At 52.3% G+C, this 14,422-nt stretch overlaps 7 protein-coding genes across 7 annotated transcripts; 3 read left to right on the forward strand and 4 right to left on the reverse strand.

The window, feature by feature from the left end:
- Positions 1-231: 231 nt before the first annotated feature.
- Z517_10647 (uncharacterized protein) lies at positions 232-1,606 on the reverse strand (the record flags this gene model as incomplete). Its single annotated transcript, XM_013424256.1, has 2 exons — positions 232-1,482; positions 1,553-1,606. 2 exons carry the CDS (start codon positions 1,604-1,606, stop codon positions 232-234), a joined length of 1,305 nt encoding a protein of 434 aa, XP_013279710.1.
- A 985-nt stretch (positions 1,607-2,591) lies between these two features.
- Z517_10648 (uncharacterized protein) lies at positions 2,592-3,311 on the forward strand (the record flags this gene model as incomplete). Its single annotated transcript, XM_013424257.1, has 3 exons — positions 2,592-2,732; positions 2,803-3,101; positions 3,152-3,311. 3 exons carry the CDS (start codon positions 2,592-2,594, stop codon positions 3,309-3,311), a joined length of 600 nt encoding a protein of 199 aa, XP_013279711.1.
- Positions 3,312-3,416: 105 nt separating this feature from the next.
- On the reverse strand, positions 3,417-4,337 carry Z517_10649 (uncharacterized protein; the record flags this gene model as incomplete). Its single annotated transcript, XM_013424258.1, has 1 exon — positions 3,417-4,337. The coding sequence occupies one exon, from the start codon at positions 4,335-4,337 to the stop codon at positions 3,417-3,419; it is 921 nt and encodes a 306-aa protein (XP_013279712.1).
- A 944-nt stretch (positions 4,338-5,281) lies between these two features.
- Z517_10650 (uncharacterized protein) lies at positions 5,282-6,430 on the forward strand (the record flags this gene model as incomplete). Its single annotated transcript, XM_013424259.1, has 1 exon — positions 5,282-6,430. The coding sequence occupies one exon, from the start codon at positions 5,282-5,284 to the stop codon at positions 6,428-6,430; it is 1,149 nt and encodes a 382-aa protein (XP_013279713.1).
- Positions 6,431-7,073: 643 nt separating this feature from the next.
- Z517_10651 (uncharacterized protein) lies at positions 7,074-7,763 on the forward strand (the record flags this gene model as incomplete). The annotated part of the gene is made up of 1 exon (XM_013424260.1): positions 7,074-7,763. The coding sequence occupies one exon, from the start codon at positions 7,074-7,076 to the stop codon at positions 7,761-7,763; it is 690 nt and encodes a 229-aa protein (XP_013279714.1).
- Positions 7,764-9,823: 2,060 nt separating this feature from the next.
- Z517_10652 (uncharacterized protein) lies at positions 9,824-12,054 on the reverse strand (the record flags this gene model as incomplete). Its single annotated transcript, XM_013424261.1, has 4 exons — positions 9,824-11,136; positions 11,193-11,411; positions 11,471-11,799; positions 11,855-12,054. The coding sequence occupies 4 exons, from the start codon at positions 12,052-12,054 to the stop codon at positions 9,824-9,826; spliced, it is 2,061 nt and encodes a 686-aa protein (XP_013279715.1).
- Positions 12,055-13,612: 1,558 nt separating this feature from the next.
- On the reverse strand, positions 13,613-14,254 carry Z517_10653 (uncharacterized protein; the record flags this gene model as incomplete). The annotated part of the gene is made up of 1 exon (XM_013424262.1): positions 13,613-14,254. One exon carries the CDS (start codon positions 14,252-14,254, stop codon positions 13,613-13,615), a length of 642 nt encoding a protein of 213 aa, XP_013279716.1.
- Positions 14,255-14,422: the final 168 nt, after the last annotated feature.

Genomic DNA, 14,422 nt, shown 5'->3' on the forward strand with positions numbered 1-14,422 from the left:
TGTGGTGTCACTTGGAAGCTGCCTGGCTCTCCCTTGTCATGACATCCGAGAGCCTGGGGTGGAGTCTGGCAGATGCCATTCTCGAGCCATCTCTTTGCGGCCTTGAGCGTGGGATAGCAAGCCTGACCCCAATAAAGTGGTTGCACGGGTCGAGGTCTTTGGCATCTATCGAAGCATTGTGTCGAGCTGAAGGAGCCACGCACGACCAATTTCTCCTGACCTCCTGTACCATCACATAATATAAACCTTCTTGACCTGGTCCCAAGTAAAACTTTGGCCAGTCGTGGGGTCTCTCACTTCCCCTTCCTTGCCAATTTGTACCTCGTGTGTGCCGCTTTGACCTCCTGATCCGCCACCGCCAGCCATGACCAGTTTCCGCTGCAACTCCTCTAATCGCGCACGGCCGTAGATACGCCCATTCGGTAGGACGACTGGGTCGGGTTCCACAGAACTGACAGTGTGATGTGCATAGGGGACATTGCGTGCCAGCTCGTTCAACTCCATGCTGCAGATTGGACACAAAGAGGAATTCGTCGCGATACGAGCGTGACCGGGTGTTGAAGAACTCGCGGGGTTGTAGGCACTGTGGCACGCGGGAGTCTTCAATGCTGAGAGACCCGCCGACAGCGCGACGTGGAGGAGGGGTTGAATTGGCAGAGACAGCAAGGTATGGTGGGTCTCGACGAATAGGTTGGATAAGTGGTGCCATCGCGACGGAGCAAATAGAGTACGATACGGTTCGACTCTTGTGTCGGGTGAATTCACCAATAGACCAGCTGCTTGCATGATTGACTCTGCTCGGGATGCCATGTGTGGCGTCAGGTGTTGTTGGGCATGGGCTCTTGCTTCTAGTCTCTTCGCAGTTGTCCCTGCACGGACCAATTCGATATATTGTTGGAAACGTAGCTCAAACTCGAGATCGGTGGTTTTGTGAGGCGCCGTAATGAGTTTCTTGAGCGAGTTTTTGTTCTCGTTGATCCAAGCAAGGGCCTCCCTAGTTTCGCCACGGGTGAGTGACGAGGCGATCTTATGGCAGGTAACAAAAGTATCGAGGTCAATCAGGTGAGAGATCTGTTTGGTTTCGGCAAGCGACTTGGCTGTCTTGGAGTAGCCGGAGCGCAGGAGGTAGTCGACAATCAAACGGTCGAGACGAGTTCGAGACCACTCGTCGTACTTGACGTCCACCAAAGAGGGAATGTCATAGAGGTCAAGTAGATGCTTGATCCGCTTGGCCGAGTGGTCATGAAGAGCCTCTTCCTCAATATGCAATTTTTCCAGCTTGCGTTTGAAGTTCTGCATTCTCTGTATCATGGCATCAAGTGAAGCGAGTGTGTCCTCTGTGGTCTGTGACGAGCTGAGAGCAGCATTTGCGGTGTCCTTGAGAGCGGGAAGGATGTAGTCTCTCTCTCGCTCTACATAACGCTGGGTGTTTCTGAAATTGCGTTTGACGAGTTCATGTGGGAGGCGGAGGAGAGGTTGGTCCTGCGCACAGACTGTCAGTTGCACTGCACTTTGTACGTCCGGGAGATGCCTGGATAGCGGGGTGCAGTACCAGCAAGATATGGCTCTCTGGGTTGAGTTTGGTTGCAGACAAGTCCGCAGCCATTTTGAGGACACTGGAGGCGATTGCAGTGCCCTAAGTTTGTGGTAAGGACAGTTTGTATCGAGGTCCGTTTGTTTATAGCTGGGCGTAGGTCTATCGTCCATTCATGTGGTAGTAGCTGTGGGAGTGATGGCGCACCTGTGCGTCAAGTTGTCGGGAGTCGTGTGATGGCGGATAAGGGCCACAGTGCTCCACCGTAGTTGGTACGGACGACCACATCGCCTGCAAATGCAAACTCATCTCTGTGATCCAAATGTTCCCATTACTTGCTTGTACACGATTTGTGCAACAGCACTATGGTATCATATTACAACTCTCTCGAATCTGCCTCGGACGTTCTCCACTCGACTGCGTCCCAGAGAAAATTCCGACACTGGCACACACACTACGCTCTCGAAGATCGATCTCAAGCTAGGGAGCTAATAGCCGCCACCACCGCTTGATCCTGGCATAAACGCAGACTCTACTTGAAGGCCTCAGGCTCAGCTGTTCCTAAGCTACCACTCAAAATGAGGGACAAGTACTTCTGTCAGATTCATCGACAAGGGCCAGCAATGGATCATTCAAGGCTCGTGGTTGGTGGGTGCGTCAACACCTCCAAACCCAACCCACATCAACCGACATAGCGCCGGAAGACGCGGGAATGCACAATATTGAAGACATCAGGCCATTTCTGCCGTCCTGATGCTCGGGGTATAGCTCCTCGTCGGGTTAGCAAACCCTGTGAGGCCGGGTCTCCTGGCGTTATCCACCCGAATACGCCAACACGTTTTGCACAGCCTCGAGTTCCGAAGGCTTCCATTCAAAAAGTCTCGGATGATTTTCCTCCGCCAATGTCCATACCATGACGACAGGCTGATGCGGCCACACTCCACCCATCCTCAGCGTCGGCATTGTTGTGCAAAGCTTTAAAGGGCCAGAGAAATATCATGTTGGCGGGCCTCAAGTCTTTCTGCCACTTTTATCGTGCAAACCGTCTTTTCTCGATATGGCAGTTCCGGCATCTTCCGGTGCCCTGACAGCGTTCGCGATACTCCAGCTGGTCCTAGGCTTCATTGCTCTGATACTTGCAACCTTTGCCGCCGTCTGTTTCGGCGTCGAATTCGCGTATGGCGTCGTTTGGTGGTCGGTCAGTGCAAATCCCAGCTCAGATGAGGGTTTTCTATACAAAGGCCATACTAATACAGATCACTTTTTAGTTTGGCTGGACACTGGTCACCGCTTGCCTTCACTGGTGGACTGATGACCTTCGACGCTCGACCATAGAACAAGCGATCCATCTTGCCTTTGCAGCTTTCACTCTGATCAGCTGGGTGGTGGCCACTGGCGTGCTTGTTTCTTTGAACATACATTTGCACCACCTCTCCGAGATCTACGCAGATGATATCAGGAATGATGTCCCACTGACTGGCGAGTTGTTGACCCATCAATTCAACAGCCTGGGTTTGGGCGGGCTTTATTGCAGCTACGCGGCCAACGCAGTGACGGGTGTCATCTTGTGAGTTGTGTCCCGTTGAATAAGGGTCTTCCTGCTGACGTTTGTGGAAGCATGATATTCTTCTTATCATTCTATCGAGGCATCAAACTCCTGAGACTGTCCAGGGCAGCCATGTCGAGCGACAATTCGGAGCCGCACCTTTCATATGAGAAACTTACGATGCAGGAGCAAGTGGTGCGAAAGATGGCATCCGCATCCTCATCCTCGTGAAGGGGCTTTTTCGAGACACATCCTTTACGAAAGCAGTCGAGGGTTCTTTTGAAACACCACAGACGTACTGCTCGACGACGGAGGCCTTACGACAGTTCTGGATCCTCATCCCACGAGGGAATATCCGAGATCCTTCCCACTACCCATCTCCACCAATCTTTTCCGCATGGCTTCCGCTCTCTCACCCTTTGGCCCCTCCATCGGGAAGTGCGCTCTGTCAACCCAGTCCCCCACTGCGTGCTGTAGGACTTGTCGCGCACGCTCGGTTCCGTGTCCAGCCAATCCCACGGATCCGTGCAGTGTCATCCGGCCCAGCTCCTTGGACACATCGATGCCCTTGTAGGAACCTCGGTGGAGGATGTTGCTGTCGTAAAAGACGCCATCTCCAGGCTGCAATTCAACTAGGAGTTGTCCTGGTAGATTTGGCTCATATGGAGCGGCCTCCCTCTCGGTCTTGGTTCTTATCCGTCGATGACTACCAGGTACCACAATAAGAGATGCATCTTCAAAAAGCGCAATGTTATACTGCGCGTGCAACTGTTGACCGTCGGGGCTTTTCTCCTTGAGCTGTCGCTCTTCTTCCTCGGGATCTACGTCGGGTCGAATATCGTCTCGATGCCAGCAAAGCTCAAAGTCTACCTGGTCGGCCGGGCTGACCAGCAGATTGAACAGCTCCATCACGAGCTTATCGTCCCCCGCGGGATCGTCCTTGAGCCCAACGAGCTCTTTGACCACGTCGAGGACCTGGTCGCAGAAGTAGACCTCGGCAAACGTGTCGCGGACGTTCATGTCTGGGTGGAGTAGATGCTGCACGCCCCAGATGTTGTCGCCCGGTTTCCAGTGTTGCCACGGCGGGTATTGCTTGGGCACAGTGCGCACGTAGGGCCATTTGCCGTTCCTGGCACGCTCGGTGGTGTACTTGCAACATGCCTTCATGGCCAGGAGGACGTGTGGTGGCAGGAGCTGTGGGACCTTGACGAATCCGTCGCGCCGTAGGGCGTCTAGATATGGGGTTGACGACGCCATTCTGTTGATAACCAGGGTCTTGACTTGGGGGAGGGGGAGGAAGGGGGAGTTCTGGGTGTGAAATACAAGGATAGAACAGAAGAGGAGCGGGCAGTATATAGGGAGAGTGGGATCGAGGAATAAAAGATTGACAGAACAAATAACCAATAACCGCCCTTCCTTGACCTAGTAACCCAGATGGTCAAGAGCGTAAACGTGATGTGATTCTGGAAGAACCTGAGAAAAATGGTTGAGGGAACAAGACAGCGACTTCCCCGCACGCAACGCAGTCAGGCTGATGGATGATGGATGATACGCTGCCACTCCCGCTTCCACTACAGTTATTACTACCACCGATTGCAACGTCCAAAGAACGCAGTCTCTCAGTCTGTCTGTCTAGTTTTGCCCACTCACACCTAACAGAGTCGCTCTCCTCTTTTTCCTCCTCCGCTCCTCCAACAAATATACAAGTATGACCCCAACGACGACAGAGCCATGCTGGAATCATTCCAGGCCTCCGAACAACCATTCCATCCTGTGCCCGCAGTACTCGATACCAGCAGACAGTCGCAATCAAGTCTGCACCCAAGAAAGGAGAGAGATATGAGCTGGCCCAATAAGAGTCTAGTGTAATTCACGTGATGCTGTGTGAAGTCTCAACCCCTGATTCGCATTCACATCCATTCACTATTCACTTTGTGATTCATGCATTCCCTCATGCACTTGCTTTGTCCATCGACATAGCGACATCTTTGACATCTGGTGGCATTGTCTCACAACGGTCAACTGCCTTGTCCCTTGTTGTCATGCATTTTCTCTTTCATTCAGCATTGTTCGCTGCCTCTGCCTCTGCCTCATCCTTGGCCATTGAACCATGCCATGCCCGGGCCCCATAAGAAGCCTTCAAGTCGCTTGCAATATGACATTCTGTACAACATCACTAAATCATCACTCCCACCGCAAACATGCCTGTCGACCTCAAAATTGTGCAGCCAGACGCTCAGTCAGTTCCTCCGATTCCGTCTGACTTGACCCTCTTTGGCATTCATCCTCTTTTCCGTCAAACAGCCTTCCGCTACGCCGATCATTCACATTATCTCCCCTTGGACGAACTGGACAAGAACACCTATGACCTCTCAGACCTTGTGTACGACCGCATGAAGCCAGCCCTAAGATTGGCGACCTTGTTCCTGAGGCAGCTGATGCCGGAGCTCGCCCGTGTTGGCTTGGCCAAAGTCGAAGAGTTTATGTTCCCAGATGGCTACAAGGATAAAGTACTGACGGATGAATGGCAGTTCCTACAAACTGCAACAGAGTCCTTTGAACGACACACTCTGGGACTTCTGTCCACCAAATATCGATTCACCATCTTGACACGTGAGTTCGCGCGCCGCCTTTGTGACGCCCATGGAGAGCTAGCCGGAACTTCCACTCTGATCACTCATGACCCCGACGCTGAGTTTGATTTTGCTTACCCGCAGACTGCCTTGAACAGCTCGTGGTTCTGGTATTTTGCCGGAGAGGACTGGGAGACAATTTCGACCGAAGAGAAGTACGCCAAACACTTCCTGTTCGCCTCCACGCTGATCCACGAACTTGCGCATGCTGTGTGGATCAATCGAGTCTTGACCGGGGCCCAGATCAAAGGCGTCGGCAATGGTGAGATTGACCTTGGCGTGGCCGAGCCTAGATGCTTCGCCTATCATGAGTTTGCCGAACTTGGCTGTGCAATGGAGCTGGAGCTTTTTGAGAGTATACCCTCCTTTCCCCACTTCGGAACCCCTACAGTCTCGGAAGCAGCCTGCCGCGACGACCCTTCCAAGGTGCTGTTCACAATCTTGGACGTCAAGGGAAGAGCCATGGATATCCACGAAGCGACAACCAAGACCATCTACTCATTCTTTGATCCTCGCTTTTGGGCGCCGATGGACGAAAACATCGCCGCGGAATTCGAGATTGAGCTTCTGGCGAACACTCGAGTGCCTCGGCGTCGATTGTCCACCTGCCTTTCTGACCCCAGATCTCTCAACGGATTCAATGTGCCGGTTCTTTCAATGCCGTTCCCTGGTATGCTGAAACCCGCAATCACGGCTGACAATGAGCTATTTGATTGAGTGCTGCTGGTAGTCAATCTGGTCTCCCCTTTACCCCTTCCCCGTTGACCCCCCAGCACCCGTGAGGACGTCTGGTCGATACGTGCTTCCCCTAATAGAATGCCCTAATAATACGGACTAGGTATCATGCTTAACAAGAAGGCAAGTTTCCCAAACATTCATTTAGATATTGATTTACATGCTATGACCAATACCGAAGTCTCTCTTGCTCTCCTACGTTTTCTACTACAAGATAATTCAGGCCGGTCTGTCAAAATGACAGCATCACCACTCTGTATCACGGGTGATGGTGTTCAACTTTGTCAACTCATTTTCCCCCCCTTACGGTTCGTTTGTCAATATGCTAGACACAAAGAATCTCAGACAAAGAGTGTCATTGTCCGCCCCTTGTGTTCATGTGATGGTACAAACGGTTCTTTGGTGATTTGTACATGTTTTGCTCCTGACAAAGACTGTCGAACAACAACTTCAAAGGAGAGAAGCGGAACAAAGAAACCGATGCCTTTACGCGTCGCTGCCTCGCTAACTCTTGTCGTTACCTGAGATCACTTATGCAATAGAAATTCCTGACAACTTCCAACCACATCGATACTTGCCCTTTCTACAACAGAACGAACAGAACTGCTGAAAACCAATATCCAATATGCTTGTCAAATCAAAATCTGCCATTCCCCTCTTCATATTTCTAGCCATTGTGCTCCTCTTCCTCCCTTGCGCAGCCATCCTCTTGATATGCCTCCGTCAGAGACGTGGAAGAAGAAGCGATGAGAAATCGAGGAACGAAGCCATAGAGTCCGTGGCCAAGAGCATGCCGAATTGGACACCATGGATCGAGCTGGGCAACGTTGCAGCGCCCCCACCAGTGGCATCAATCCGTCCGATCCGGTCTCTGCAGACCAAGAAGAACGCACGTTTTCCCAGGCTGCACAGTGGCGGTTCTAGTGTCGACAATGCGTCCGAACATCACCCTACCAAGATCGCTGCTCCAAAGCCAACCAGGGCCGGCAAGAGATACAGCGTTCAGGTGCAGAACATGGAGCATCTGGCCGCAGAGCAATCACCAAACCCATTCGGGGATGCCCCGACCTCTCAGACATCACCGCACACTGCCCGCTACGACCTCCAAGCGGCACTGGTGATGGAGCAAAGCTCCGCGGGAGTGGGAAGGGCTGGGGAGAGATCAGCCTCCATCAACGACGCACCAAGGGTGAAGAGCCAGATTGTGAGGCCAGAGCACGCCGCAGCGGCACGTGAGGGGAGGCCCTTTCCGCCAACGCCGAGCGTCCCTGCGGCGTGCTATGCGTCGGGACAGGCGCCGAGGGGATGGGTGTAAAAGACGATCGAGGAGTCCTGTCACACGAGAGGAGTGAATGAAACATGAACAGAATGTAGAAAGTGAGAGTATATTCTTGTACTGTTATTCCCTTTTCCCACACCACTTTTTGGCTCAGAATCAAGAATAGAATACAAGCATTTGAACCAAGCATCTCTGACAAGAAGACCAAGACTCGAAGAAAAGCGATTTGCAAAAGTCTATCCCGACTTCTTGCGCCCTCATACCCTAGCGTCCTGAATGGATTTTTTTGGTCACGGCTTCTACTGTGCCACCCCTGAGGGAGGGAGGGAGGAATGATAGGAATAAGAAAAGGACGGGGGAGAGGTGACGTGGTCGTCAATGCAAAACGGGGGGTGGTCGTGGTGGTGGTGGGAAAGTGATGAATGATTAAATTCTAGGAAAGGACCCAAGCCATTTTGAGTTTCTTCAGGGGTTCCCAGCCTCGTCCACCCTCACCTCTCACCCACCCTGGACTTTTTTTCCTTTCTCCCGCACCAGGCGTCCCAAGCCCGCAACCTCTTTCTTTTTTCTTTTCAAGCGGTTGAGGTCTCTTGTCCGTATCCGCCACTCGAGGTACATCAAGTCGGGCTATATCATCTCTATATCTCGCCATCTATTCGAACAGGGGTACCGAGTATCGATTTGGCAACTCCCAAAGATTTAAAATCCCCTCCGGTTAACGTCCCGACTCGGACGGAATTCACGTGTCTCTACTTCGTACAACGTTTCCTACATGATTTTCAAAGGGACGGGAATTCTCGGGGCTGTGATTACCTCGATACGTCGTGCTTCAACTCCAAGGTGAACTAAGCCAAGTCAAGCTAAGTCGAAGTCAAGAGAAGAGACGAGACTAGGCGAGGCGAGCAGACGAGAGGAGACATGTCCCGAGTAGTAGTAACTAGTAGCCATCACATGCTTTGCTTTGCTTTGAGCTCGAACTCAAGCTCAAGCTTGTCCAGGCAGGGTCCAGACCGAACTAACCCTCGTCGATATCACAAACACAAAGTGGAGAGACAAGAGTAGAGTCCTTACGGAGTGAGCAAGTAGCGAGTAATTAGCGAGGATCGAGTATCGAGTAGCGAGGTAGGATCCCCCTTCCCCCCAATGACTCCTTAAAATCTTAAAGTGTTGGAGAAAGAAAGGGAAAAAAAAAGTTCCGATGGATTTATCACTAACGAAGGGGGAGAGAAGCCCGTCCCTGTTCAACTACTGTACCGAGTACTTTCTCGCATCCGCACTTGTGGGTACGTGGGTACATAGTGCGAGGTACATAGTACATAATAGTACATACGTGTACATACATGCACGGCTAGTCCACGTACAGTTACTCGGGGAACATGTACCGAGCACACATATTACTGTACGCACTGCAGCCAGTACCTCGCGCTGCTCGTGCAGACTATTTACCGTAGATGCGTATCTAAAAATTTACCAAATTTACCAAATTACCAAATATCTCCGGCGACACGCCGGGCAAGGGCCCCGCGGCCCCCCCCCCCCCCCCCCAAAAAAAAAAAAAAAAAATCACGACATGGTGCTGAGGAATGGCGAACTCTTTTGAGGCCCAGATGATTCTGGGTCAAAAACCAAGAAAGAAAAGAGAAAAGGTGCGGTCTTGTCCGCTCTACCAGTTCGGTGCGAGGCGGCGAGCGAGTCGAGTCGAGTCGAGCCGAGAGGAGGGAAGGAAAGTGGGAAGGAAAGTGGGAAAATAGGAAAGGGCGGAGGGAGGGAGGGAGATGAGAGATGCGAAGAACGACTTGACACCGCCCTCTACAGGAAATGATGGTGTAGCTTCTGTAGCTTCGTCCATGCAAGAGTTGGCAGGTTGGGCTGGATTGCTTGTCTACTCGTAGGTAAAACTGTAGCGTCCATCTATTATCTCTCTCTCCCAAATTCTATCGCATCTATTGCATCTATCGCTCTAGTAGTCTAGTCTATCTTTTCAGGTAGCTCGTAGTATAGATCACCCAAGAATATATCAAACATCTATTCGTGCCATGTCATGTCGTCCCCCCAGTCCAATGCCTCTCAACAGCCACCTCCTGCAACATCTTCTCTTATCTCCCCCTCACCTCCTTGACCATCCCGCGCACCGCCCGCGCAATCTCGTGCCGCCCGTCGTAAATCGGGTAGACGATGACAGAAAACATGGCGCCGAAATGCCAGATGATGGCCACGGTGACCCACCCCCCAAAAAAGCTCTTGGTGAAGATCCAGTCGCGGTACAGCGGCAGGGGCCAGAGGACGATGGTGACCAGGACGTTGACGACAAAGTAGGCGCTGGCGATCTTGAACCACTTCCTGATGTGGCGGAGGGTCGCGTCGTCGAAGGGGTGCACCACCTCGTCGAGGGGCACTTGGGCGTTTCGTTGACGGGGCTGTGCCACATTGCGGGTCGGGGATGTCTCCTCGCCACTGGTGCTGGTGATGTATGCCTCTTTCTCCGACGTGTCCGCCGTCTTGGACGTCTCGTTGACGGCTTCGCTGCTGGGTAGGGTCGACTGCAGCGTGCTGCTCGGCTGGCTCTTGTCCTCGATCAGGTCGATTCGGAGGAACTCGCGCCAGTCGAACCGGCCCGGCCAGAGCAGAGAGATGATAACAGAATAGAGCGCGGGGGAGAAGAAGGAGACAATGGCCGCGTAGAGACCGGGCACCTGGGCCTGCGTGGTTTGGATGTTGATCGCCCCGGCCCACGCCCACGACAGCGAAAGCCACGTCGCGATACCCGACAACAAGCCCAAAATGGGACTGAGGATCGCCGCCAGCTTCGTCTGTCGGGACCAAAGAAGCGTCAAGATCATGGGCAGGATGCCAGGACACGCCACAATGGGCCGGAAGTAAGTGGACCAGTTGTTGGTGGCGCCGGCGTACTCGAGCATGATGGCGAAGCCGGCCATGAAACACCCGTGGAAGACGACGCCCCAGTGGCTCACCTTGAGCGTCCGGCGGTCGGATGCACCGGGGTCGATGTACGTGCGGAAAAAATCCAGAGAGATGATGCTGCTGACAGCGATCATGGACGAAGACACGGTACTCGTGATGGCCATGAAGATCAGCACAAGCAGCCCAGCAGTGGCACCGGTTCCAAGCAGCGACCGAAGCACATATGGCATCACCAGCCCCGAGTTGACTTGGGTGAGTGTCAAAGTGTTGGGATAGTCAAACCAGACTGGAGTCTTTTCGATGGCGCGGGCGCTCAACCCGATGATGGTACCCGTGCACCAAGGGATTGCCAGGATGACCACAGACACAAGGTCATAGGCTGGCACAGTCGAGTGAACTTCGGAGGCGAATGCCTTTTGCCAAAAAGCCGTGTCCATGAGCACCAACGCAAGGTTCCCAAACTTCAACACCAGGCCGAAAAGGAGCGCTGTAACATCCACATTAGCATAACTTATTTGACACGCCATGACCAATGTGTCTTACAGCTCTTGGACTTCATGGTCAACAGTGAACCCTTGTAGTTTCCGGGGATATAGTCGTTTGTCGCCTTGACTTTTTCGTACAAGCCCGAGATTCCCCCGATGTGCTCGTTCGTCAAGACAGCAAGAGAGAAGTATATCAGCAGGATCAGAGCGATGAGCGTATGCAGGTAATCGGTTAAGAAAGTTGCCTTTAAGCCGCCAACTGCTGTATAGGTGACAACTGTTTGATACAAAGGTCAGTCAGTATTCGCAAAACATGGTTGGCCTAGACCGACTTACCTCCAGCAGGAATCAGGATACAGGCAGCGATAACGTGCATTCCGGTCATGCCAGTCACCAATTGAGCCCCTGCGAGGATCATGCTGCCACAGCCAAAGACGTTGTTGACCAGGTTGAGGAGAATGAACAGCCAATGCGCGTATTTTCCGTATCTCATTCTGATGATCTCGAGTGAGGTGTGCGCATACGGAACCCGCAGTTTGGCAACAATTCCAAGCACCGCCATGAGCGCAATCTGAAAGGACAGACCACTAGCCCACCATATCGGTAATGCGACGCCCCAACGGTAGGTATAGGCAGCCGAAAAGACGCTCTCATTAATCCACATCCTAGATCGATCCATCATGGTCAACACTTGCAGACACCACCGGTATTCAAACTTACCAGCTCGAGAAGACAGCCGAGGCCGTCAATCCAGTACCAACGGAACGATTGGCCACCATGAACATCTCGGACTGATCGCTGTCCTCCGAAAGGTACCTCTTCTGGATGCGGACGGCGGCCAGGATAATGAGGCAGAACAGCACCGAAAGACCAATAATGATCCCATAGCCGTCGGCTTGGGTGAGGAGTTGCACGGCCATCTTTGAAAATCGAGTGAGCCTAGCAATGGGAAAGTGAGATGAGACGATATACGTCGTGGGGATTCATCTTCGAGCTACTTATACCGTTGCTGCGGTATATGCATCCACAAGCCACGTGATATGGGAACCGACTCCCATGCGGTATCATCGATGTAGTGCTGACCCTGCCATTCCGTACCGGGGTAAATAGCGAAAGACCGGCAAGGTTATCTTCTGAGTGTCGAGTTCAAGTTCTTTCATTTGCTGAGATGTTCTGCGTGGATTGAAAATCGCGTGCTGAGGTGGTGGAGCAACGTGATTGCGTTATGCGGCTGTCGCAGCACGCCATGAGAAGTCGAAGACTCCCAAGTCCGCATATGATAAATCCTCATCAAACATGGCGAGTTTGCTAGACAGTTAGCTTGATGCGGCAATTGACAACGGTTGACTTGGGCTGTGTCCGTCGAAACAGACCTCTGCCGTGTGTTGGAGCCTTGATCCTTGTAACCGACTTCTCGCGTTTCCCGTGCCACGTTGGTCACCTCTTCCGAGTTGAAGTGAATATCAGACTGAGCCTGGCCCCACTGCAGAAAAGTCACAGAGGGACCGGCACAAAAATAAAATCACTAGTATATCAGTTTTCTCTTTCCAAATTCTGGCACGCAAAGACCCCCTTAGCACAACAAGGGCGAGTACCGAGTTCGAATCCCGATTCCACCACAATCTGGGTCCTGTCAGGTCAAACCTAACCCCGGGTTAGCAGGCATCAGGACCCCGATTCGAATCTCTCCTCCTTCCCTCGATCGATCGATCCGACGACATCAACCATCGTAGTACAAACATTCGTAGTATAACCGGCCGGCCGAGAAAAAACCAACCCGCAAGGGCGAGTTTTCCTTAACACAGACCAGTAGGTTGAGCTGTTCTGTGGTTAAGTTTTTTGCCATTTTGCGCGAGGGACAGAGGAGATTTTCTTTCTGAGATTTTGTTCTTGTGGGATTGTGCAGTCTCAATTGTCACTTACTCTGGTAGAGGGAAGGTATGGCGCGAGGCTGAAAAGTGCCTTCTTCGCGAGAAATTCCACCGAAGTCACGGCCTGGAGGATCAATAGTCTAGCAGAATTCTTTCGCTAAGGGACTTCAAGAGTGAATATGGATGTTCCTCTTCAACAACAAGATCACTCCCCCAGCCGTGTTAGAACTCCGAGAGGATCTGATGGGCGACCCTTCTGGGACTCGACAACTTCTGGGAGCCTTTGTACAAATCTTGTCGATCACTGTTTGAAGTGAACTGTAGAGGAGGAGGCTCTTGATTGAACATCCCTAAAATGTTGCGTGGATAGAACAAGGCGAGATGACTTGAAGCACCCAAGCCGGTCTTTGCTGGAATTGGACTAGCCCCGGCGGCAAAGGCAAATGCTTGCATGCTTCTCTTTCTCTCTGGACAGGAGAAGTTGATAAGAGACACAAGTACTTCAAACGCTTCCGTTCGCAGGAGAAATTAGTTTCTCGATTCGCCATATAAGTCACACAGGTGATCTTCCTCGCATATGTACACACGCTTTCCAGGCGCACACAAATCAAACCAGCTCCATGTCCTCTGCGCGCTTCTGCCCAAAATAAGCCCATTTACTCTCCGCCATGGCAAAGGTCGTTATTCTCGCCGGAGCCGACTTGGGCCCCGGTGGCAGTTTGCTGTATATCTCGTATATTTCGTGCATGCTGTCCCTCTCTTTTCTCATGTGGGGAAAAAGGTCGCTGCTGCTCGTAGGAGGCAGAGGTGGCGGTGTCTCTGCGCGGATGAAGTCGTCCATCTGAACCCCAAACTTCCCGTGCAAAGGTATGGAGGGTTCTTCCCCCTGCATTCTGGGATGCAACATGTTCGCGGACGGCAAAGGCACTGAAGTTTGTGGGACTGATACATCTTCCAACTCCAGCTCTCGTGGTAGTGGAGGCGGGGATTCTGCCTCTGGGGTCCTAGCGCGTTCGATTGGTGGTGGCGAGAGCACTGGGCTTGGTATTGGTCTTCGAATTGCCACTGTCATTTCAGGAGCCACTGTGGTTTCTGTCAGTGGCAGAGACACGTTAATGTCCAATTCAGCACTCTTTAGTCTCCCTGCTTCAAGTGTCGTCTTGATTGTGTGATATACCGCGAACAGGAAGGTCAAGGTGCTGAAAACCCCCACAATGCCCAGGATTATGAGAGCGGAAAGTGGCAACATTTCGAGGCCGTGAGACGTTTTGAACGGTCGGTTTTCTATTGTCAGTGAGCCGGCTATGACATACACCCAACAAAGATGGTTAGAAGGTGATCCGCGGTGACCGACAGGCCCGGTGCTGCCTGGCTCTCTTTGAGGTGAGAGGAACAAAGAACTCTTCCTTGGGAAACT

The sequence above is a fragment of the Fonsecaea pedrosoi genome, assembly GCF_000835455.1.
Source record: "Fonsecaea pedrosoi CBS 271.37 unplaced genomic scaffold supercont1.7, whole genome shotgun sequence".
Lineage (NCBI taxonomy): Eukaryota > Fungi > Ascomycota > Eurotiomycetes > Chaetothyriales > Herpotrichiellaceae > Fonsecaea > Fonsecaea pedrosoi.